The 25752-nt window shown below is 29.5% G+C and overlaps 1 protein-coding gene across 1 annotated transcript in view; it reads right to left on the reverse strand.

Moving 5' to 3' along the window:
- Window positions 1-25752, reverse strand: part of LOC132952560 (cubilin) — a 39479-nt gene that overhangs the window by 7625 nt on the left and 6102 nt on the right. Inside the window, exons 18-56 of the mRNA XM_061024883.1 lie at window positions 25190-25374; window positions 24064-24238; window positions 23766-23991; window positions 23520-23650; window positions 23278-23464; window positions 22244-22404; window positions 21990-22177; window positions 21520-21679; window positions 21174-21432; window positions 18349-18406; window positions 17902-18267; window positions 17659-17827; window positions 15545-15882; window positions 15078-15483; window positions 14675-15007; window positions 14435-14604; window positions 14140-14362; window positions 13815-14039; window positions 13097-13255; window positions 12822-13015; window positions 12376-12510; window positions 11985-12187; window positions 11035-11213; window positions 10173-10424; window positions 9558-9722; window positions 9062-9270; window positions 8696-8879; window positions 7787-7972; window positions 7624-7718; window positions 7369-7548; window positions 5475-5882; window positions 4610-4753; window positions 4380-4542; window positions 3423-3626; window positions 2669-2810; window positions 2349-2605; window positions 1569-1792; window positions 1165-1330; window positions 883-1097 (exon numbers count right to left, since the gene is read on the reverse strand). Coding sequence (XP_060880866.1) covers window positions 883-1097; window positions 1165-1330; window positions 1569-1792; window positions 2349-2605; window positions 2669-2810; window positions 3423-3626; window positions 4380-4542; window positions 4610-4753; window positions 5475-5882; window positions 7369-7548; window positions 7624-7718; window positions 7787-7972; window positions 8696-8879; window positions 9062-9270; window positions 9558-9722; window positions 10173-10424; window positions 11035-11213; window positions 11985-12187; window positions 12376-12510; window positions 12822-13015; window positions 13097-13255; window positions 13815-14039; window positions 14140-14362; window positions 14435-14604; window positions 14675-15007; window positions 15078-15483; window positions 15545-15882; window positions 17659-17827; window positions 17902-18267; window positions 18349-18406; window positions 21174-21432; window positions 21520-21679; window positions 21990-22177; window positions 22244-22404; window positions 23278-23464; window positions 23520-23650; window positions 23766-23991; window positions 24064-24238; window positions 25190-25374 — 8024 coding nt within the window. The remainder of the gene's footprint in view (window positions 1-882; window positions 1098-1164; window positions 1331-1568; window positions 1793-2348; window positions 2606-2668; window positions 2811-3422; window positions 3627-4379; window positions 4543-4609; window positions 4754-5474; window positions 5883-7368; window positions 7549-7623; window positions 7719-7786; window positions 7973-8695; window positions 8880-9061; window positions 9271-9557; window positions 9723-10172; window positions 10425-11034; window positions 11214-11984; window positions 12188-12375; window positions 12511-12821; window positions 13016-13096; window positions 13256-13814; window positions 14040-14139; window positions 14363-14434; window positions 14605-14674; window positions 15008-15077; window positions 15484-15544; window positions 15883-17658; window positions 17828-17901; window positions 18268-18348; window positions 18407-21173; window positions 21433-21519; window positions 21680-21989; window positions 22178-22243; window positions 22405-23277; window positions 23465-23519; window positions 23651-23765; window positions 23992-24063; window positions 24239-25189; window positions 25375-25752) is intronic.

The raw sequence follows: 25752 nt of genomic DNA on the forward strand, positions 1-25752 counted from the left end.
AGATCTGCGGGACTCTGCAATTTTACATTGTAATGATTTTGTTATGGATCTTGGCTTTTAACTTACTAGTAATCTTGACCCGAGTCTTCATATTGAAATGATTTGCTGTACTCCATTAAAACTGTTGGGCTTCGTTATGAGGTTGGTTAAAGACTTATGGCTCAAATCTTCCCTGAAGGATCTCTACTGTTCTATTTTCCGGACTATGTTTGAGTATGGTGCCGTAATTTCGTACCCCCATACTGCTGTTAACGCTTGTTAGCTGGTAAGCTTTCAGCGAAGGTTTTCCCGATTTGCCAACTACTTTCTGGGTATTCCTTGTACAACCGAACCTAACCTCGCGATTATTATACTGATGCCACTTATATTGGTCTAGTTACTTAAGCCGAGCGCTGACGTTATTTTGGCAAAACATTTTTAAAAGACCTATAGACTGGTGTTATAGACTCTCCTACCTTACTTTCCCAAATTACATTTAAAGTTCCCCGACGGTCTTCTCGCTCTACGTTTATGTTCCACCCTTCAATTCCACCGCCTATATGACCAATGCACCTTTCACGTTTGATATCACATGTCAACACGGACCCCCCACTGGCCACACTTATTATTTTTAATTTTTAATTACACACAAAATAATTAAACAAATATAAAATTACGCATTATATGTTATAGGTATATCATAGTTTTTCTAATTTAACCTTGTGTGTCTATCTAATTTTAAAAATGGCTCAGTCCGTAAATTTTATAATAAATTAACTAAATAATTGTAAGAAATACAAACAAAATTCATATTAATTATAAGTATATACATAATCATTAGTTCATGGCGATAATCCTAACATTAATTATTTTCTACTAAATATTAAATAATGGAATATTCACCGGCGTGTATTTTATTTCCAAATAATTAGACGAGCAGTCTTTGGTGTCCGCCAAATTCAAATCCGTGAATCGTAACATAAGAGATTGGCCTTCATGTTCTAATTGTAAATACCACGTACAAATTAAATCGTTCGTATTATATGGCAATGGGTAATTAACAGACGTTAATACTTGTGATTGGTTGTTCGCAATCAATGCACTCGGACCACAAATCGCTATTTAAATAGAAACATGAGTTTATTGAAATATTTTGTTATATTCTTAAAATATTTGCTAATTTACATGTCACCGATGTTATCTTTATCTCAAAACGTGTGTTTACATCCGATGCAATGCTTGAATATCTAATAAAAGCTTCACTACCAGATGATAATATTGAAGGATAGTCAACATTTCCTGGGCAGAATTGACGAATTTTCAAAGCTGAACGTCCAGGACCATCGTAAATCTAAAAATAAGACCTTTCGTTTTATAATAACTCATAATTATATCTCTGCTTCTAATTTTGAGATTGAGAATACAGATTGAGTTTAAGTAGCGTAGGATATTGTAGACAATTGAGTCCTTGATATTATGCCTTTTCAAAAGGAGAGAACTTCAAAGTTTGAATTTTTGTTACTGATTGACTAACTAAGGTAGGTCTTATAACGCAAATAATGGGAAAAATCTAGAGATTATATTGTTACCTGAATAGAACTGCATACACAGTTTGTTGCGTTCGAAGGACATTTGGGTGTTTCTGTGTAAATTGCCACTTGAAATTGCACAACGTACGATGGCTTTACTAATATTAGCCATCCACAATCCAAATCAGTTCTCAATGAAATGTTTGAATTATTCAGCGTATAGCTGGACATATTATTATTTGATTGATTTAACCTTATAGTACCTCCACAACCATGAGATTCATCTAAAATCAATGTACATCATACTATAATTTATAATGCAAATTATAAATCGTCGATTCCAAAAAAAAAAAAATGATTGATAGTAAAAACTAATGATATTATTATTATAGTGAAGTTAAGTAGTTAAGTATAGTTTATAATTTTAAAATGATAAATACATGTTATAATTATATAATTGTAAGTATATTCTTTAGAAATTAATTTACAATTTTTATTACTTATCAATTTAGTACAAATAATAATATTGTATTTTAGGAAAAATGTTTCTATTTCAAAATAATAATTTAGTCCTACAGTTTCTGAACTATAGAATACAGTGATACTATGACACTGTATAATATTTTTTTTTGGATATCTAAAACATATGTATAGCCATTTTGTAACTGTATAGGTAATATTAGTTGTTCAAATACCAACGCATTATAGAGACATAATAGTTTAAAATGTATTAATCACTTTACAAAATGTTTGAACATAAATAAATAAAAAGTTTTAAAATAGCTTAGTGCATTTTATTTTAATTTCAATAAACAATTAAAAAAATATGTACAACTCTACCATAAGTGAATTTAATTTCAGCCTCAAATCCTTCACCACCTCTTGATGAATCACTGACAAATTGTACATACATAGTATTCGTTTTAGACACAAATTCTGGTAACTCTGTATCCAAAACTCCACAAAAGATACCAAAATTTTGAGATTTATTACTCGTCAGATAGGAATCATCAAAAACAACGACAGCATCATATGGACATTTTTCTGATATATCATTAGAATAATGTGATGAACGTTCCAAGTGAAATTTAGTAAATCTGTAAGACATACTCAATCAAAAATGACTTACATTTAATATTAATCTAAATAATTAAACATACATAATCTGTACAACTTGGTCTGGAGGCGCTCGTATAATCCAAGTGCAGTTTGCGTTATCCGGGTATTCATAAGTGCCCGACAGTGGGTCAATGGTCATTGGGTATTTAATAATCCCCGGAATTGTTATTTCTCCTCCGCATCCTGTACGAACAAAGTAAATCAATTTCGATTATGCTCATTATTCCTTACAAAGCAATATGAAAAAATTATTTAATTTAGTCGCGGTTGTTTTTGTAGTCTACATAATATTACCTATCTTTACATATCTCAGTGTTAGTATTATAAAACCAATACCATTATAATATACGCAATAACAGTTTAGTGGATCGTGGAAATTGTTGTGTATATACAGAGTTACTACAACTAGTAGTTATTATAGTACGTATATATTTATAGATCACGATGAACATTTAAAAATGGTCGCAAAATTATTGTAAGGTATATTCTCAACTAAATAATCCAGTTTAATTACGCGCAGTTATAAAATATAATAAAACTGGCAATAGATGTATAAATGTTTTTATTTATTTATTTCATGTAAAATCACTGATATAAATTAAATTTGTATTGCAGATACTGTACTTTTATTATTGTCACGGTAGACCACGGTTCATTGGTAGACCGCTTATTTTTATTTAGTTGATCGCGTATTTGGGAGACGGCCATTCAATTAACAATAGATGCCACTTGTGATTGAAATATTAATTTTACGTGCACACTGTATAAGTTAAATATTAGGTTGGTTTTTTTTACTTTGAACTGCATGATATTGTATTTCAAATCCATTGTAGGCATATTCAGCGTCTGTCTTGAATATCATCGTGAAACTATCCATAAATGTCATTGGATGTGGTACGTTAGTCCCGCAATACGTGCCAACGAAATCTCCTGTGTGATTGTCCAACACGCCTGCGGTGTTGTATATTGTTAACCTGTCATAATGACACCCGTGGTCTGCTGCACATTCATAAAAAACAATATAATAATATCATTTTTTCGTGTAACGTTAAACGTTGTTAGTTAGCTTTAATATGTAGAGATTTATATGTTTTTTGGGCTGGATATGGGAACCGAACAATGACAAAGATGAAATTAATATCCTAACGTTATAATTTTACGTTACAGTAGATACGCGAAGTTTTGCCCCTAGAAAACCACGAGTAATGTAATTATTACTAACCACGTTCCTATAGAAAAAGAACCTCCACTCAGAATATAAAAAACGGACCCGCTAAATCTTGATACAATTTTGTTTTTCCTTATCAGATTTTTCGAAAGGTTGCCTTTAACAACCGATGAAGATTCTTATTACTTATTAGTTTAATTATATTACCATAGGAACCTCGTCGATTCATTTTAAAAACTTTAAAAATATATTAGTTTGAGTGTACCTTCAGTTTTATTGTACGGCAGTGTACCAAGGACAAATCAGCGTCAGTGTACCTAGAAATAGAGCCTAACACATTGTCTCGACGCACAATAATTTTTCGATAAGAATGAAACATAAATTGATTTCACATTAAATATATCCATTTTACCATGCAGATAATATGTAGTGACATACTCAAATACGAAATACTCTCAAAATCTACTATAATATAGCTGAGCAAGTTCCCAGGTTTTTAAAAAAAATGTATAGAGGTATTTGAAAAAAAAAATTTATCTGATATCATATCGAGCACTTATAATATTTAATAATAAGTTACCTACCTTCTAGATCAAACGAATTAAAAATCAATTGTACTTCCTCTCCAGGGACAGATATTGTATAGTTACACTCTATGTTGTTCGGATAATGTTTTGGATAGTTTGGTGAAATAATTTTTCCGGAATTCTGAGTGAAAACTCCACCGCATGTACTACTCCACCGGGCCTAAATATAATAAGATTACTTATTTAGAAAATCTTGTTCTATGAATATAATAAAGACATAGACTTACTTTAAAGCCATCGCCTTGTGTATCACTATCAGTTCGTAGACGAATTTTGAGTTTTGATTCCGACGAGTTGAATGGTGGTGGAATTTGACGACCACACAATCGACTTCCAATTGGCATCCAAATATCATTAACGAAATCAAATACCTTTTTAATCATAAATAAATAAATATTTTACTTTTTAAAATATTCAAATTATTATTTTTACGTATGGAGGTAATTAAAAATGTTTTGCATCAATTTGCAAGGCTGGACAAGTTAATGATTTTTTTTAATTCACTTAAGTTAAGTTAATATGCACCAATAACAAAAAGTTAAAAGTTAAAAGTTAATACACACTTTTTGTTAACTTTTTATTAAGTTAAAAAAAAGTTAATTTGTATATACAACGCTAGCGGACTTCATTTTTTCCAACCCAAAACTAAATTATAGGATATAGTGTTAATACTTCATACAGTATTTCCATATAAGTTAGATTCGAATGATATACATTTTTAACTTTAAACAATTAACGATATATATTTTTTGACATGAAAACAAAATAGACTGAAATAGTGAAATATTATAAAATTAAAAACAAAATAAATTAACTTAACTTACTTCTTAAAATTAAAAATTAACTCGTTAATTTCACGTTAAATTAAGAAAGAAATTTAGTAGTTAACAGTTAAGTTAATGAAAAGCTAAAAGTAACTATTTAAGTTAAAAAGTTAAAATAAAATAAACTTTTTAACTTAACTTTAACTTTTTAACTCGTTAATGCCCAGCCTTGTCAATTTGTTTATATTTTAACGGAAATATTAACAAGTACATTAATAAACAGTAAAAAAAACGTGTATTCCTACTATAAGTATATATAATTTGTTACCTGCACATAGTCTTTAGTACAATTTACACTTTGTTCCATATAGAAACGTTCTACAAATTGCAAGCCAATCCTTTGGCCCGGCAATACCGCTATAATCCATTCACACTCTTCGTTGTTTGGATATATGTTTGGATAATTTCTAGTAGATATTTCACCTTCCTGCGCTACATACAAATTTCCACAGCCATTTTGTCGTGATTCTAAAGTTAAATTGAACCCTTTCTTGTTACTTTTTCCATTTTCAGATGAAAATACTACCCAAAGCTTGTTAGAAGTAGCTACTAAATTTTCCGGCAAAATGTTACCACAGTATTTACCCAATACAGGACTTTCAGGACCTGGTCCATCGTGTAACATAACATAATTATTATCACACGATGATTCGAGGTCAATGTCATTAAAACGTACCTAAAAAAAAATAAAAATGTAATACTTAATTTAGTCTAAGTTTATTATGTAGTATATTAATTTTTAGTATTATATAAATTATTATTAATAACATTTTAATGAAATATTCATACTTAAAAAAAATGTAAATTAAAATAATACGAACAAATCTGTTTTATAATAAAATACCAAATATTTCAGTTATTTAAAACGTCACGTTATTGAAAACACTTCGAAACAGTTGAACAAATTATTTTATTGCTGTAGCATAACTAATCCAACCTAACAAATAAACTCTTAAAGATGCTTAAGCTTAAAAGTTTAATCTATAGAATATTGTAGTTACTTTAAACTTTGAAACATACACATTGTAACGTCACAGCATTTTTTGCATTAATATTATTATATCACAAACATACCTGTACCCATATTGCCACTAATGAGTGTACCTTAGTTATATATTATTATGATTATCGCGCGCTAATGCAGAAGTGACCGCAGTATTATGTAATAATTGTCCCCTGGCCCCCACAAACCCGCAGTGCACGGTGTCCACATGTCGCCACACACGGCCGCCGTTGCTGTCGGCGCTTTCGTCGCGTCCGGCGGCACCGCAGCACCGGTGGAACAATACTGTACACCCCAAAAATATGATGTATTCCCGCAATATGACGACACTGACCTGCCCCACTCAACACTAAAAAGCTCCGCCGCCGGCATAAGACCACCGCCGTCGCCGGGTCTCCGTTTTCAACATTCTTTTTCACCTACGCTCTACCTGGCTGTACCTGGCTGGTACGGTTGTTCTCACGGCTCCACACCTGCCCGGTCGAGACCATCCACCCGTCTGTTCGACGACCAACACACAACCACCCAGGAACCACGCGGCACACAGGCCTTTTCGACTCACCAACAGACTTCGTTGAATACACGCCAACTGCCGTCAACATTTTTCGACGCCTGTAGTCAACCACGATGATGGGCTAAGTCCGCCATGAGGGCCCGGGCGGCGGCCGACAGCTCCTATCAACATCGGCCATGCATGCTGCATGCTCATCACGTCAAAGTCGTAATATACCTAATTTCCCCTGTCCCCCCTTTACCAGCACGTTTTCCCGGTAACCCTGCGAGGACACACCATGAGTGATATGGTGTGTCGCCTCCCGTGGGCCGGGAAAGCATGCGACAAATTATATATTATTTTGTAATTGTCATGTGCCAATATATCTTGTTCATAACCTTAATATCATTCTTATTATTATTTTAATATTTTTTCCCCTTAACTAAATAAATCCTCGGCATTCAATTGTCGTTGCGTGTACAAAGCCTGTGAGCTCCACCGACTTGGCCCTCGGGTCATCACGCGGTGTCGTGGCTCACAGGTCGCGACAGAAGTGCTCCCCTTTTGTCGTGGGTGGTTTACGGAGCCCTAAAAAGCTCCGGATTCTCTCAACATGTATAAGTAGATTATCATAAGATATTATTTATCGTCAGTGTTTATACTTACATCGACGTTATTACCTTCAGGAAGTTTTAAATACCAGGCACATTTTAAATTTTGCCCATAATTTTTAGGATAATTAGTACTAGTTATTGTTATTTTCTGTCCATTCATCACTCCACCACATGAATTAACGTTATACTCAATTGTCGCTGTGAAGTTAATTTGCCTTAAGTTTGTTCGCACCTAAAATATGAAGTCATTATTCATTATCAATTAATTATCATACGTTTTGCTTGAATTCAATTTTTAATGCATTACCAAAAGCTTAACCATGGGCGTTGGACTTAGAATTGTAAACTTGTCGTTTGTATTCGACATTGGGCAATATCTTTTTAATAATGCACTGTCATCTTCTAAATAATAGTTAGAGTTTACATTTTTATGATATCTAAAAGTTAATAATAATACAATATATATCTACCATAAGTGGCCAATAAAAGATAATATTCTCGGCAAGATATCTGGCTTTCATCGACTTTGAAATAAGTAGATATTACAATTGTTCCATTAGTGTTTGTTAAATCCCATTGGCAGTAACCCTTGGTTAAATGTTTGATAGGAAATTCCAAATAACCTTTGATGCTAGCATCTATTATGCCTCCACAAACTATAACATTTATAAGAATGTAACTGCAGCTAATCTAAATATATATTTTTATTGTTCTAATGTTTATAAATATAACGAATTTAAAAATAAGCTGGTTTTTTCCTTAGGTATAACGTAGCGTCAATTATTGTTATTACAGGTTTTTGCGATTGTAGAAATGGTCTTATTTAAGGCATTTAAATTTAGTATAAATAATCAATATCAATCATCAATCATCATCAACACATAGTATAAAATGAAGTCGCTTTTTTTTTGTTGTGTTCATAATTGGCAGGACAAGGTTTGTATGAAAGACAATTTTAAGAAAATCCAACCAAAAAGTAGGAAATCTGGATGGAAAAAATATAACAGTGGCACCATTTGTCCACCAAAAAAATAAACTAAATAATAATATATTTTTGTTTATCATTGAGTTGCTTTTGGTTATAACAAATAAAATAGTTATTACGATTTAATATGATTGTTGACCTGAATAAATTATGAATATTTGCCAAAACCATATAACTAACGGAATTTCTGAATCAAATTTTTTTATATTTGTTCTGGACGTGCACATCATAAACACCGTGGCGCTGGGCGTGTTAATAAGTTCTAAACGTCATAATTTAAATAACATTATTTCAAAATTCCCATAAATCATTTATGCAGTTTTCCCTGAAGGTTAGGTAGGTTTGTGTAAACAATAGCTATGTACAAAAAATTCTACAGAAAATGTTTACTTACTAGAAGGTTTGTCCGATGAAAATTTTAATCGAAAACCATCGGGATCACCTTTTATGAAACGTTTTTTATAAATCAGTGTCATCTCGTTTTCAATTGATTCAAACATATAGTTCGATGATATTGGATTAATAACAGGGTCAATGCATACAACAGTCTGAGAAATCGTATCTTTAATTTGGTAAGCCTATGAAATATAAATTACCTAGTGATGTTACTGATTTCGATGCATTTACAGTTTTTAATTAAAATACCTGCATAATAATAATACATATAATTTCATTTTATGTATTAAAGAATGGCATTCTATATTATATTATATGTTTACATAAACATATATTTTTGGAATTAGTTATTTATAATATTTACTTGGAGTCTCTCGTTTAACATGTCTTCTAAGGGTAGAACATTCCTGCCACAAGTTAGATTGAGCGACTTTCCTTTGATTATTTCTACAGTGATTCTACGTCCTTTAGGTACCTTAATCTTATACATGCAATAAATCCATTCACTATTCAATGTGGAGAAGAGAGGACTACTAATTTCACCACTTTCAACATCGTAATTTTTGAAACAACCTATTGAACAATAAAAACATATTGGCTAAAATATACAAATAACATTTCATTAAAATTGATATTTTAATTTTCCTAATATGTCAAAATTTTATTCTAAAATTATAATCCATTAAGTAAAATATGAAGACGCAATACAGAACAAAAAAATATTTTTAACTACAATAAGTAAGTAATATATTATACTCAAACTATTTATTATACTATAATATTTTGATCTCATTTTACATCATTTATAATTATTGATGTAATGGAGTACCACCATCATATGTAATTATTAATCAAATTACCAATAGACTCAGTCTCATATGACATTAAAAATTTTGCTTGTGTGTTGTTCATACGAAATGGTCCGTTTGTAAAGTATGATTTGAATTTAATAATTAGTTCTTGACCAGATGATCTGATAACATCTAATGGTAGATCGGAACCAACAATTGATGATATCTTCACCCCTAGAAAAAAAAATAATATAAAAATGAAATCGTCATAAAAAAATTGTAACTATATATTTTTGATATTTTCTAATTGATATATTATAAAAAACTAGAAGAAGTAGGTAAGTATTTTTAATTTTCCAAATTTTTGACTGAGTAAAAAATTAATGTCGGTAATAGAAAACAAACTTAAAAATGTTGTAAAGTGCCAAATGTCTATAAATAGCTTAAAAATCGTCAAAATCATGTACAGAAAAAGCGTATACAGAAATTTGGTGAAAATTTGAAAGGTTAGGAATTGTTTTTTATCCCCTTTATTCTGAAAAATGCTAGGAATTTTTGACTTTTACATCTCAAAAACAGCAACTACATCCAATTTTCTATCAAAAACTTCCACGAAAGGTTTTAAAATATAAGCATTTTTTCTACTACCTCTTGTATATTTAGAAACACCCAAATAGACATTACTTGTTTTGTTTAGTGGGTCCACGTCAAATATAGTTAACGAGTCGTCGAAGGTTTCGTTGTTTACTACATCTCCTTCTATTCTATTGCCTGGATATCGGCGTTTAAGGCTCACCGTCTTAAATTTTAATATAACTTGCTTGTTGGGTCCAGCGATAATTTTGTACTCACAATCCATGTTTGACTCGTATGAGCCAGGATAATTAGGCGACGATATTTCACCTTCAGCTGCCCGTCGAGTACCACCACATTTCGCTGTTAGATAGTAATAATTTATTGATTTCACATCATATTGTTATTATTGTTTTAAAATTATTTTAATACAGATATGTTTTTGGGTCGGGCGCAACTAATTTTTTATAACCGAATTTGAGTAGCAATGGAAAAACAGAAATTAAAAATTCATCAGCGATTCCTCAATTGTCATTTCAGAGGAAAAATATTTAGTAGCATACTACCTTTAATTCTTTTGTTGAATGCAAACATTATAGCTGATAATTCAAGAATTAATGATAAAAATATTTTACGCAAGGAAAACATGTATCTATAGATATATACACAAATGTCAACCTATATCAGATTTCGTTCTTTTTGAAGCTAAAAACGTTTGGGACAGTGAAGACAAATCTTACGGCACTATTGTTAGTACTACAGCTTAGTTCGAAAATCATAACCAAAAACATATAAATCACATGTCAATGTGTTGAGTTTAAATGACAAAACAATTTCTTCCATAAAATGTAATTTAATATAAAAAAGACGACATCATTATAACGATTTGATTCGTTTGTACTGATGCTTATAATATTATACATAGTTATTAATTATTAATTACATAACTTTAATTAAACAAAAAAGTAGTTACCTATAGTTACATTCAATTTAAAACCATTACTCGGTATAGTTAAATCCGTGAAATATTTTATGTATAAAAATCTGTCTGTAGTTTCGGTATCCGGAATGTCCTGACTCTGACAAAAATGACTTATTAATCGTGAAAATCGAGCTGCACCATCTCTGAATTCTAAATATTCTGTTTCACATCTATATGTTTAGACACCAATGTAGAATAATAATATTTTATAAATTATTTATTGAATTAATTAATTGATTTTACTAAAGTACAAAGTATGGATTTTAACTTTTTTTTGCTTCTAATATAACTATATTGGAAATTAATACTATTAGGCATTAATTTTACAATTATTACTTCGTAGTTAAAACATTTTCTTATGCAATAAATCATAATTCAAGTTGATTGTACCTAGGTGCATATAGTTTTAACTATATATTATCACTATAATACAAGACGTGAATACTTGCATTTAAGATATTTAACATACGCATGCAATATAGTTAATAACTATTTTTGTAATTCATTTTTATATGCATACACACGTTTTTAAGGGGTGAGCCCAAAAAAATTTTGCAATTTTTTTTTCATCATCTATAGCTAAGGAACACCCTAATAGTTATATTACATAATATTATTTGAACGTCTGTACTCTATGTTAAAAAGTAAAATGTTAAATTTATATCAATAAAAAACAAACAAAAGTGTAAGACTACATTATACCTAAAATATAATCATACAATTATAAATTCATTCAAATTTTTCTTAGAATAAATTGTTTTATTATTTTGTAAAATGTACCTATACCTATATATACCTATATATAAATATATAACGTACATAGGTTAATGAATATGTATAAAAGTCTACTGATATACGACAAAGAAACCTTATATTTTACAAGCTATATGCATAGATAGACTAATAGAAACACAAAAATATAAATTTTATTTTGAACTTACTTTTCACTGATGGAGAGATCTAAGTCTTCAATGGTTACAGATATCCGTTCGGTAGCCGGTGCAACTACTGTCCAGACGCATTCTATGTGGGCTGGAGGTATATTTGGATATGAAGGAGATGTAATTTGGGTAATGCTGTATGCATCATTCAAAGAAATTTGTCCACCACAGTTTATTGATTTTTCTTCAAACGCTATTTTGATCTAATTTGAGAGGTGTTCAGGTTGGTAAATTTTAAACAAAACAATATTTGTGTATTCAGGAAAAATTAATTGTAGTACATTTCATCGTTATGCTAATTATTTAGTCACATGGCATAATATTTAAATGTATAGGTTATAATGGATGTTATACAGTATACTGTATAAATTATTAAACTGTTTAAACTTACTATACTGTCTCCCTCATCTAGTACAGCATTGATTTGTAACATATTATCAGTGGTAAACAATGTTGATTCTTTAGATTCATTACAGTATTTTCCTTTGCCTATAAACGACGAATCCTCGTAAAATCCATTTTTCAACTAAAATATTGTTGTAAAGGATTGAAAAAGAATACATTATATTACTGTCTATAATTTAAAAATGTGTTAAAGAACAAAGGTCTTAATAATGTATATCTGTATCAAATGTTTCTTCTTAAAAATAGGAAAACAAATAATAATCGTGATATTTCCATTATCTAAGTGTTGTGATCGCATTTACTTGTACAATGTCTTAAAAAAAAGACAAAGTCAATATTTATGAACACAGCTCGGAATTAAAAGAACGCCGTAGAAGAGGAATTTAGAATTCAATCTCAAAATCAACCTGTTGATAATATGCGCCTACTTACCAAAATATAACCATCTACACATGGACTGAATGAAGCCAATTTTATGGTTATAAGTTTCACTAAAATTGTTCTTCCCGGTCGTACAGTGATATTCCATGTGCACCGAAGTTGATACGAGTGCGATAATTCAAAAAGACTAGATGTATTAGATAAACTAATGACTCCTGTTGGTCCTCGCAATTGACCTCCACATTCTATTACAACATAGACAAGTAAGGAACAATTATGTCTGCTCTTATATATAAAATACAATTTAAGTAGTTAATTTAACATACGTAATTTTGCTTCAACTTTAAATCCGGTACCATTTAATGACTTGTTTGATATAAACGTTAATATTACTTTATTCTTTCCGACTATACTTTTATCATTTATTTGTTTGGGGTTTGCATACACTGTTTTCAACAATATTGTATTTGCCGTATCAGGATCAACTAAAACGTATTTATATAAACTATATAAATACTATTATGATAAATTTAATAACCTGCAGTGGCGCCAAACACGAGTATCAACTGGGGAAAATTCCCCAGAACTATTTATGGCTGTGTCAGGTGGGTGGGTGGGTGATAATAAGTGATCAATCATTAGTGGTATTTAATATTTAAACATCATCAGAATTTAACAATAATGGTAAGTGTAAAGAATAGGCAATAATCGTATGAGTGTGGTAGGTCACCAGGCAGTATATTGCAACCATAATGCACTATTCAAGAGTAGCTAACAATTTTTTTTAAGTAGATGGATCTAACACCAGAATGTTTTCCCCATAACATGAAATATAGATCGGTGCCACTGTTAATAACGATTTGTGTTTATAAAACCATTAATATTTTAGTTCGTAAACAATTATTAAAAATGGTAATTAATATTAAACTGAAAAATATCTCTAGAAAATACCTATCTAAGATGAATATAAACAATAAAGAAGTACCTACAATAATCAATTGACTTAAAAACAAAAATAAAACAGGTATAAAACATCAATTATACCGGTTTCTACGTTCAGGTAATCCCCATGATGCGTATTCGAAGCTGAACGAATTGGATAAAAATCTATGTCCATAAGTTCAATATCAATATGATAATGTGATTCAGTGTGTAATATCCAAGTTACATTGAGATTTGGTTCATAACCATGAGGATAACCAGGGCTTGTAATAGTCACACTTGTATTAGAGCTTGATGATAAATAATAGTCAAAACTTGTACTGTTGGCTGTAAATAATAAAAATTAATTAATATTTTATTTTAACTCGTTATATTCATACAACAACATATTATTGGTCTAAAATGATGTATTTATATTATCGCTTACAATTATATTCCAACATTGGATATACTTTGTTCGAATATAGCGCATCTATTTGTGTCCACGATAGCAAAAACCTAATACCTCCAACTCTTTTCTCCCCTGCTTTCAATCGTATGAAAACAGTGTTAGCGCTTGATATGATAGTTTTCTTTGATTCTATATTGTTATTATCTGTAGAGCTTAGTTCAAATAAAATTAATGTTTCGACATTACTTCCATCGTATATCTAAAAATTCAAATACATTTCAGAATTACTGAAAATATGAAAGATATTTTGCACGCAAAAGTATTCATTTACTTTTAATTCGTGAATTTCTGATGTGGATATAAAGTCATTTATCACAATTTGAACTTTTTTTTTTTTATCTACCATTATTGTCCACGAATAATCTTCACTATCTCTATATGGTCTGGGATACATTGGACTAGAGATTTTCCCTGACTGCTGTGACTTGTAGATTTCAGAAACTAGCATAATATTAAAAATGTTAAAAACTCCTTGGTTAAAAAAATTGAAATACTGTCATATTAATCTTACCATATTTAAAATCTGCAGTGAATCCTTTAGCTGAGCCAACAGAATTGGAATGAAATTTGACCCAAAGTGTTGAACCCGAAGTAACATTAGATGGAAAATTTGGTCCACAAAAAATACCTAAGACTGGACCGACAGAATCCCCTTCCCTAATTTCCACATAATCTTCATTGCAAAACTCGTCTTCTTCTAATTCAAAAGCAATGAAATTCAAAGACACGAGATTTCCAACGGAGGACTTTAATGTCCATACACATTCTGTATCTCTAAAATAATTATTTGGATAGTTTGGTGAAGAAATCGATCCTCTTACCGAGTCATAATTTCCACCGCATGCTAATTAAAACAAAACAATATTATTATGGGAATATTTACATTGTATAAATTATATCATAAGTTTACTGACCTACTGATCTTACAGAATACAGAGCTATAAATGAATCCAACGCACCAGATTTATCTGTGAATTCTATACGCATAGCCGGTCCATTACTGACAATAGGCGGTGGTATTGGATTTGACTTACAAAATTTAGTTATTTCAGGTGCATCTGAATCTGGGCCATCCAAAATTCGAAATATTGTGTAAAATAAATCATTAGAACACGGACGTTCAGTTATATTTGACTTTTCTACTGTTTTAATATCTTTTACGATATGTGCTATGTCTATATGAGTAAACGTTAAAGTGACTTTTGATTGAGGTATATCAGATATAATAGTCCAAGTACAGTTCTGGAGTTCACCATTTGTAAAATATGGATTATTAGTTATAATTCCCGAATCATTTGTTATTAATTTTGCACCACATGCCTAAAAACCAATTTAACACAATATTAGAAGAATTGTATACATTAAAACTAATAAAAATTACCGTGGAATATATTGCTTTAAACCCTTTCGCTTGGAATTCATGTTTACCAACTTCAAAGGATATAAGGAGTTTATTTGATAAAGACATAACAGGTGGTGGTATACTATTTCCAGAGTGGTTGAGGAGCAATTTCCCATGTATATTACCATCATATACTAGGACGATATCATTATTCCCTTGATGCGAACTCTGAGTACTGAAGTCGATGAATGTAAGATTAATTAAATGAGTTTCTGCTACCTCTATATTCCACGTACAAGAACTGTGAGAATCATAGCTCTGCGGATAATTGCTAGTATGGATAACCCCCTGAGGTGCAGTAAAAATTCCGCCACATTCTAAAAAAAAAAACAAAAACTATTGATGTTAAAATATCCACTTTTTTAGTTTAAAATTATAGACAATCAATATTATAGATAATGTAGTATAGTTTATTAGTTGATCACTTGTCATCAGATAACAATTTTAAAGTAAAGATATTTTGTTAACTTTGTAGTTTGTAATTTTCTTAGTAATTTTTGTTAAAAGTAGAAAAAATAAAAAAAGCATTATACAATGATAATATGCTCGTCCGAATATATTATAAAAATTATTTTAAAATACACATACTATATTTAATTTTTTTTTTATTTTACTTCAGAAAATAATTTATTTTTAATTTATCTAGTTGGATGTGTTGATGAATTGTTAGAATATCTTTGTAAAAGATAATTATTTTAGGTATATTTTTGATTTCAGCAAAGTGTTGATTCATGTGACTGACAATTAATTGTGAAAAAATAAATCTTATCGAATTCTCCATATGAAGTAAAAACGTCTTAATGTAAATTGTGTATACTATTGTTTTATCTCTTATTTCATACTCGTTATGTATTGTGAAAATTCTTTAACTATATATGTCGTGATACCGCGCCTCATCACCAATCCGAATTCATACCGTTACGCAGCGTGATCTGTTTTATATTGTTTTCGTAATTATGTGATTTATTCCGTATTTTTTTTATTATTGCCATGTATACGACTTCTGTGATTAATTGTATTATGTTCGTTGACCACGATCTCGCGTTCCCACATGCGACTCCAACCATCAACCGACCAGCTTTGTTCTCTTCGCTCACCACGCTCGTCCGAGCCACACGTCTCGGGCCGACTTGTTCCCCTTCCTGAAACCACGTTACTCCGTCTGACGACCGTACCCCGGTTAAGTGGATCCGACTTTCAAAAATCTCCAAGAGAACCACTCTGATGTTGTCAAATACCCTGGATTCTAGCTAACCTCCCGCTCGCTGACTCATTATTCGCCAACGGCGGTTTACATTACACGTATACCAACAGCTCGCTCTTTGACGTACCCACTATGCTCGCTATTAGAGCAACACTACTCGATTCCGTCGACCCGCTCTACGAAAGACCGTTTGACCGTATAAGTGTGCCTCTTGTGGGTTTTGTAAAATTCACTTTTGTAGCGCCTTGTCACGCACCGGCACCTACCAGTAACAATATAAATGACTTTCGACGTAATCGTGCAACGTTGTGTTTGTTTACTTCAATCGGCCCTAACCTCGTGCAACTTTTCTGGCGTAAGAGTCAAGTGAGTGTGGATGTTGTACGTTCACCTCGCTCTCCAGAGCCCCTATACGTTCACACTACCCAGGACTATGTGAAAATGAGAATCTTTGATGCTGAAGATCTCGGGAACTATGGTCATTTGATTTCTTTTTAAATGATAGAGTATAACGCGGGGAACGTATAAGGAATACTTTTATGGACCCAACTCCCTTCTTTAAAATATTGAGTGATAAAATAGGAATAAATTCTGTCCAGTCAAATACAATTAGAAAAATTGATAAACAGATTTAGCTCCACATTTTTCTAAACATTTTACCAAGGAAAAGTCGGGTTTTACAGCTAGTAATTTATATTATTGTTAAGATGGATTAAAAATGTCTAGTTTATCATACAACATGTATATAAATATATTTTTTTACTAAGCTATTTAAATTAATTAAGTTATTTTTAAATACACCTTATCAAAAATATAATGAATCAGATAATTATATACTTGGGTAATAATAATATTATAATTTTAAATAATTATAGAAGAAAATACATACTCGATTCAATAGTCCGGTATGTAGCTTTAAAACGTTTTCTCTGAGACTCTTCGACTGATTCAAATCTTACAAAAACTTCATTTCCACTAGACGTCAATGTAATTGGACTTGTTTGTTTATGGCATATTCTTAACAGTTCCGGGGCTGAATAATCATATCCATTGTAAATCTATAAGAATTATAACAGTTTTTAAAATAAGGTATATTATTTAAATAGGTCTATATAGTATATATTATACATACAGCTAAGTAATCAATTAAACAAGATCCTGAGGTTTCAAACCACAAATCTTCTATAGTTATTTCTACAATATGTCCATCATCGATTATAATACTCCATTCACAAGTTGTACTCAAACTATAAAATCTAGGATATTCGGGTGATGTAAATTCTCCTTGCAATTTATTTAACACTCCTCCACAACCATCTACTATCCATTCGATACGAAATTTATTGAACTCATCATTCACATTGTATGTATCGATTTTGAAACTATAAGTAATTCTAACAATGTTCTTAGTTGAAGATATCACAGTATGAGGTTCCATAGAACAGTTATTTTTCCACAAGATAGTATTAATTTCGTTACTGTTTGCTCCTTCAGTTATCTATGAATAAAAATATAAATTAAAATCTATCAAAAACCATAAAACATTTTACGTCATATAAATGTACCTACATATACTTACAATTAATTTAGTGTCTTTACAATAAGAATGAAAAACGTTTGAAAGCATATTATGATACCTAAACATATGTGAAAACCAAAGTGATAATAATTTTAATTTATGAATTTCTAGCAATACAATAATTGTTGTTTTATTTACTTATCCTTTATTTAAATTCTTAAAACTATATTTTTTCTAAAACTGAATAATATATAAAATAATGATACTCCAATTTCAAATTATTGACTAATGTAATACAAATAAATATTTAATCACAGATGATGATAAATTTTATCACAAATTATAAAAAAAAAATACGCAATATATTAAATTACGAATTAGACAAACTTTGAATCATATACAAGTTGGTATTTTTCACTGTACATTTATAATTTATACACAACATTAAATGAAAAAAAACAGGGGGAATCATTCTACAATGTTAAGAAGATTTTGAATGTACCTCATCAATGAGTAGTTCGGTGAAAAGGATGAGTTAAACTTGAATTCATTGAATCTAATAGAACTTATTAAACGATTCTGAGTAGAACGACGCGTCGATGCAGCCTACATTTCTAAGGATATTTTATTATTTATTTATTTTACCATAATGTATTAGTTTAATTTTCTATTAATTATATAGTTGTGATAACGACTGACCGTTAGGGTGCGAAGGTACCGTTATACAGGATGTCCCGTGAGGATATACCCATTAGCCGTAGTTTTTGCTGTTTCACCTATAAACTAAAAATAATTATTAAAAACCCCGAGGTTAATGAAAATAAAATGTTGAAAGGTCAAAATATTCAGAAAATGAAATACTATAGAATGGCTATCTATAAATTGTTTAAAAAAAAAAATTAATTTTAGATTCTGAGCGAAGCGATGAATGTATTGATTTTACAATGATGTGTGTTTTTTTTTTTTATTATTATTTTTGTGCCTGTCATCACCTTTTAGGACAGTAAAAATGCTTGGATTTTCTTCAACAGTAACTTTTCTGATAGGAAAGTGAATCTAGTTGGTAGTTTGGGGGGGTCAAAAGTAAAAATTTCCCAGTAGTTTTCAAAAGCGACGGGAAAAACAAAAGAAAAATTAAGGAAAAACGGGAATTTTTACGCAAAATCTGTTTTCGAGAAAATCGATTTTGGTTTTTGGTGTAACTCTAAAACAAATGACCGTAGGGACATGAAATTTTGACTGAATGTTTATATTAGCATTTTCTATACACCATAAAATATAAAAGAAAATATTTTGACTCTTTTTGAGCTGTTTACGGACATTGTCAGTTTTCAATTTTTTTAGGTTTTTTTCAATAAATATCAATAAAATTTTATTTGTTGAGTAAAAAAGTTTGAAAATTTAATAGAAGGTTCCTAGGTTATTGTTTCAAAGGCAGATGAAAAAAATAAAAAATCCTTAGTCACAGTTTTTATTTATAAGCATTTAAAGTTCAAATTTTGACAAAATACGGAAAAATCACGAAAATTAGCAAATTATTTTGAGTTGAGAATTCATAAAAATTTTTCTTTTTAAATCTAAGATTTGAAAATGTAATATAAGATTACTCATAAGTTTGTCTACCTTTATCAAAAAAAAAATGTCTACAAGAAACTTAAATTAAATTTTTATGAGCGTCTGAAATTTATATTTTTACAACATTTGATATTCACTCGACTTCTCATGTAACAATGTTTTTATTTTATTGTAATTAAAAAACGAATGACTGTAGATACTTGAAAATTTCACTGATTGTTTATATTACATTTTCTATACACCATACAATTTTGAAAATATTTTGACTCTTTTTGAGTGGTTTACGGACATTGTCAGTTTTCAATGTTTTTAGTTTTTTTTCTATAAATATCAATAAAAAATTTTTGTTGGGTAAAAAAGCGTGAAAGTTTAATATAAGGCTCCTGATATATCGTTCTAATAGCAGTTGAAAAATATTAAAAAAACATAGGCACAATTTTTTTTATAAGCATTTAAAGTTCAAATTTTGACAACATTTATCAAATTTATAATTTATTAATTATTTTGTAGTTAAAAATGTATAAAATGTTTAACTTTTATGGCTAAGGATTGAAAATTTAAAACAAGGCTCCACGTAAATAGGTTATATATAAATTACTTTATTCACAATAATATCATCAAATATACTTGGTAATATCATAGGCTGACTGACCGATTTCGCTCAGAATCGTTTTTCTTATACAATGATATTATATTATTGAATTCAAATTTAACACCATCAATTACAGTGACCCACTTGTAACCTAATGTACAGCAGAGCGACATCCACTTATCCACGTTTTTTAACTTTGCTTTTCTACCAATAAATTTAATTAAATTAAAAATAAAATATATGTAGTCCTTGTCTCTGTGAGTCTAATAAAAAAACAGATTTATGATAAATGTATTATATTAGGAGATATCTTAATGGGTAAATCCTCGAGGGACACCCTGTATGATCCCTTATATAAATATATGTGAAGTTACTAATAATAAAGTAAAAGTGTTTAGTCTTGGACTCTTGGTGAACGACTCGTCTTGCGTTGAAATATTGTTGTCCTGAGTTGGGCTTATTAGTGATTTGGAAAAGTTAACAGCTGGTTGAAAATGTTTTTCAATAATATCGAAACAAGATAAATTTTGTAATTCCCATAATTTGAACTTCAGACACGTATGAAAAAAAATGTAATATTTCATATTAACCTATTTAGATAGGTATTTGGTGAAAATATGGGTAATAGCTGCACTTTGCAGTTATTATTTTTTTAATCACAACAAAAAATGTTGTTTAATGGTATTTAAGTTTCCCAGATATAGAAAATAGTACCTACTGTAAATTTCGATCGCGAATATACCAGAAAGATGAAAGTAAACTCTCTTCGTGGTCGTCAACGTCGTGGTCGTCGTAGTCGCCTGGATGGAATCGTAACCACCTCATGATTTGCGGTGATATTTTAAATTCAGTAAAAGTTATATTAATTTTACTTCCTCTGGGAGCCATAATTGTCCACACACATGTATCTCTGATTGTATATTTTTCTTTAACCATTTCAATTGCACCTTGATATCCCTTTAAATTTACATGACAGTCTAAAAAAAAAACGATAAGTATTTTTTTTGAAAAACTTTGATATACAGCATTCACAATTACTTTTTTATTATTTAATTTATACGAACCAGTAGTATATGTTAACGAAAAACCTCTACCTCTGGAAAAACCACTATTTCTAAATTTAATATACATTTGATTTGATGTCGAATGTAAAACTGTATATGACTGAGTAAAATTACAAAATGTTCCTAATAATTTACTAGCAGAACTTCCACCATCATAAAACTGAAAAAAATCGTTTCCGACAATGTATAGACTAATTTAATTACAACAAATATGTTCCCACTCAAATCGATACATTTAGCTTAAGTCATAACTATAGGGTAATTGGACAGGGTTAAATAAAAATATTTATGATAGTGAGATCAGTGTGGGCTGAATTCCAAAAAACTTAAAATTTGAAAGCCCACATAATACTATATAATATGTGTAAACACAAGGGCCAGAACACGAAATATTTTATGCATTAATTTATTATTCAGATCAAAATTATAGGTTTGCCACCTACAAGTATTAAAACACAATTGATACATACTTCAAGAAAATCGTCATTACACAATAATCCAGGAACACTATCTGTTACTAACTGTAGATCTATTATACTGATACGACTTCCTTGTTCCACAGATATCTTGTAATAACATTCTAATGTTTCTAGTACAGGTAATGGATAGTTAGGAGATACGATATGCCCTTTACCAGAATTCAATGTTCCACCACAACCTTTTAATTATGTAATATAAAATATTATGTGTATATTTAAATTATATTATAATTGATAGGTAATACCTCTGCCAATTAAATTCCATTGCATAAAGAAACCTGTAAGTCCAACAGACCCATCAGATACAAATCTTATATAAAGTAAATTTCCTGATGAAGATATAGTAGGAAGAATTGTAGAACCACAATACTTCCCGATTAAAGGTGATGTAGAATATCCACCATTTCTATAAAAATGTATAGGTGTAATTATTACATGTCATATTAATAATTCATACATAAATCAGGGCAGTAAACAGTAATTTTATATGGTGGGAGGGCGGATGGGTTATCATAATAATTACACATTATACACCTACCTAATATTGTTAATTAAACAAAAAACATAAATAACATATAACAAATTCATATTTTTAAATTTTTATTTTGGTTGGTAGTGTATAAGTAATAAATTTTTTTTTTTTTGATAATTTGTTGACAATGGTGTCGTCGGTAAATTTTGAAAATTTTTTTGAAAATACATACTTTTTTGTTTTTTTTGTTATAATGCATATTTTTAATTTTTTTATCCACTCTTCAACATTTCAACTATTGAGATTTCACCGAGGTTGTCACTTGTCACATCGTATTTATCATTTGTCAATAATTTCAAATACTAGATTACTAGATAGATTACTTACTAATCTATAGTATTTGAAAGTTTTAAAGGTTAGGTTAGTATAGTCTTAAAAGTCACCACAATGTCACGCGACATCGTAGCGCGACTAATATGTCTAAAAACACGAAACCCCTTACTTATAACCAATTGACGATAACCATACATCATATTTATTGATTTATAATTTATTTCAAACTAAAATCTAACACTATTATAACCAAGTCCCCCCAATTCAAAAGTCAGTACTTAGTACTGAGCATATATAATTTTTAGAATATATTATAGGAGGAGCTTATTATAATATTATAGTCTCCCCAAAAAAATGGCTATTTGCGCCTATGATTATAACTAATAAATTTAAAAAATAAAAATTCTATGTTATAAGGGGGGTTCGAACCCCCCTTCCCACCGTGGCAATTTCCTTAACTTAAATTATACATACCGAATTTCAAGAAAATCAAGTTCACACTCAAAACTTTCTTCGAGAGAAAATTGAGTGATGTTCAACTCAATCTGATTTGAAACTGGTACATTTATGGTCCATATACAATTCATTTGTTTGGGATACTTATCTGGGAAATTTGGCGACGTAATAAAACCTTCTGAAGTGAAGAAGTTTCCACCACATGCTGCATAAATATAAACCATTAATTATGTGAGAAATGTATATAGGACTGAACATACCTTGTGCTTTATTTAAAGAAGTATAATTTAACATGAAGCCATCCAGTGCTCCTAAATGATCAGTTTTATATACGATTGTTAGACGATTACCTAATGAAGTCAATACAGGTGGAACTTTAGATCCACAATATCTATAAAATGATTGAATAAAAAGGCATTTAATTTTCTATTCAAAGTATCAATTTTAATAATAAGCCAGTATGTTTAATTGTACCTACATGTGAAACTCTTCAGTCACCTACTTACTTGGCAATTTTTGATGCGTTTCCTTGAATACTATTATCATAGACTTCAACATAGTCATTATTACAAGTGAGATGGTTATCCAAGGAAAATGATATCCAATTTAATCGTATATGACTAGATTCATTAACAGATATAATCCATTTACAAATCTGATTTTTTAAATATTGTTCCGGATTTTTCGGTGATTCTATGGTACCGGATGATTGCTTTAATATACCACCACATGCTAAGGAATATAAAAAAATTAAAATCATAATTACCATAGTTATTAATTTAATTCAATAATACTATTGCTCACTTATATCAATGGTTGAATAGTTAGCTCGAAATCCTTTATAAGAATTAATATATTTATTCGAAAATTTTAACCACATATAATTATGTGTCGATATGTATGGAAGTTTTGGAAGTTTTTGAATATTTTCACATAGCAATGCGATTATAGTTGAATTCGCATTGTCCCCGTCTCTGATCTGAAATTAATATAATTTACACTGAGTATCAACAAAATGTAGGTAAGATACAAACTCGTGATGAATTTGGGTTACAATAAGTGTAAAATATATAAATTAATACTCATTAGAATTCTTACAATTCATATAACATATTACGATTAGATTACCTATAATATTTATGTACATTATAACTACACATTTTCAAACACATAATGTGCATTGTGAAATCTTAAATAATTTAAACTTCTGTAAAAGAAACAATTCAATAGATGATTTCTAAAATAAATGTACAAATTTAAAAAAAAATCTAATGATTAACAACATTAATGAATGTTTGTAGAGTTGTACTTAGTACTTTATTAAACTACAATGAGTTTTTTCATATTACTATTTACATTCAACATAAATACAGAATACAAAATTGTCAATCTATTGCTATTAATTGAAATAAATACTAAATTAAATGTAAGTACCTACTATAAAACAAAATATACCTATATACAAACAGTGTTCGGATTAGATAAGTATTTTTTTTATCTAGATAAAGATAAAGATGAATATGTATTTATCTAGATAAAAAAAAGATACAATTTTTTTTAAATGTAGGTATATTTTAGTTGGGCACTAGGAATATAATAATAATAATGATATAAATAAAAATAATTATATTATTTATAAGCCATAAACTTGGTTTGAAATTTTTATAAATATTTAAAATGCGTTTGTACAATTTCGCGATTTTTATCAATAAAAAATGTATCTAGATGAATTTATTTAGATTAGTAAAAAAATTATCTAAGAAGAACGTTTAGATACCTTATAACAATTTATCTAGATAAGATAAAAGATGAACAAATAATTATCTAGATATTCATCTAGATAAGTCCGAACACTGTATACAAATATTATAAACCCAATAAAAGTATCTAACATAGTGATTATTATAAAATATTTCAAAATATTAATTACCTCTAACGAATTAAAAAAACACAATGGATGCGTAGGACCCATATCAATATCCAAAAATGATAATCGAATAACTTTGCCAACTGATTGTTCGATTAGATACTCACATATTTTTTTTTGAGGGTAAGGTTTTGGATAGAATGGCGATTCAATTATACCGTCACTAGCAACAAATGTTCCACCACATACTAAAAGTAAAATTTATTCACGAATGTTAACGAATATACAACAATTAATATTAAAATCAAGAAAAGCATAATATTTTTTTCCCTAAGATTATGATTATTATTCTTCTATTGTTACATAATTGTATAACAAAATAAAACAATATTTTCAATATATTATATTATTATGATTAAATTAATAATTGGTACACGAGAAGAAAGTCACACATCAGAAACAATTCAATGGACTGAGAATATGAAATAAAAATGTAGTAAACTAGAAAAATTGTAAAGATAAAAATGGTTTAATTATATAATTTTTTTTTTTAATCTTAAATTCTTTAGAAATCATAGAAAGAATTACCTGCATGGAAGTATAGTTATAATCGTAAAATTGTTAAT

The sequence above is a fragment of the Metopolophium dirhodum genome, chromosome 9, assembly GCF_019925205.1.
Source record: "Metopolophium dirhodum isolate CAU chromosome 9, ASM1992520v1, whole genome shotgun sequence".
Lineage (NCBI taxonomy): Eukaryota > Metazoa > Arthropoda > Insecta > Hemiptera > Aphididae > Metopolophium > Metopolophium dirhodum.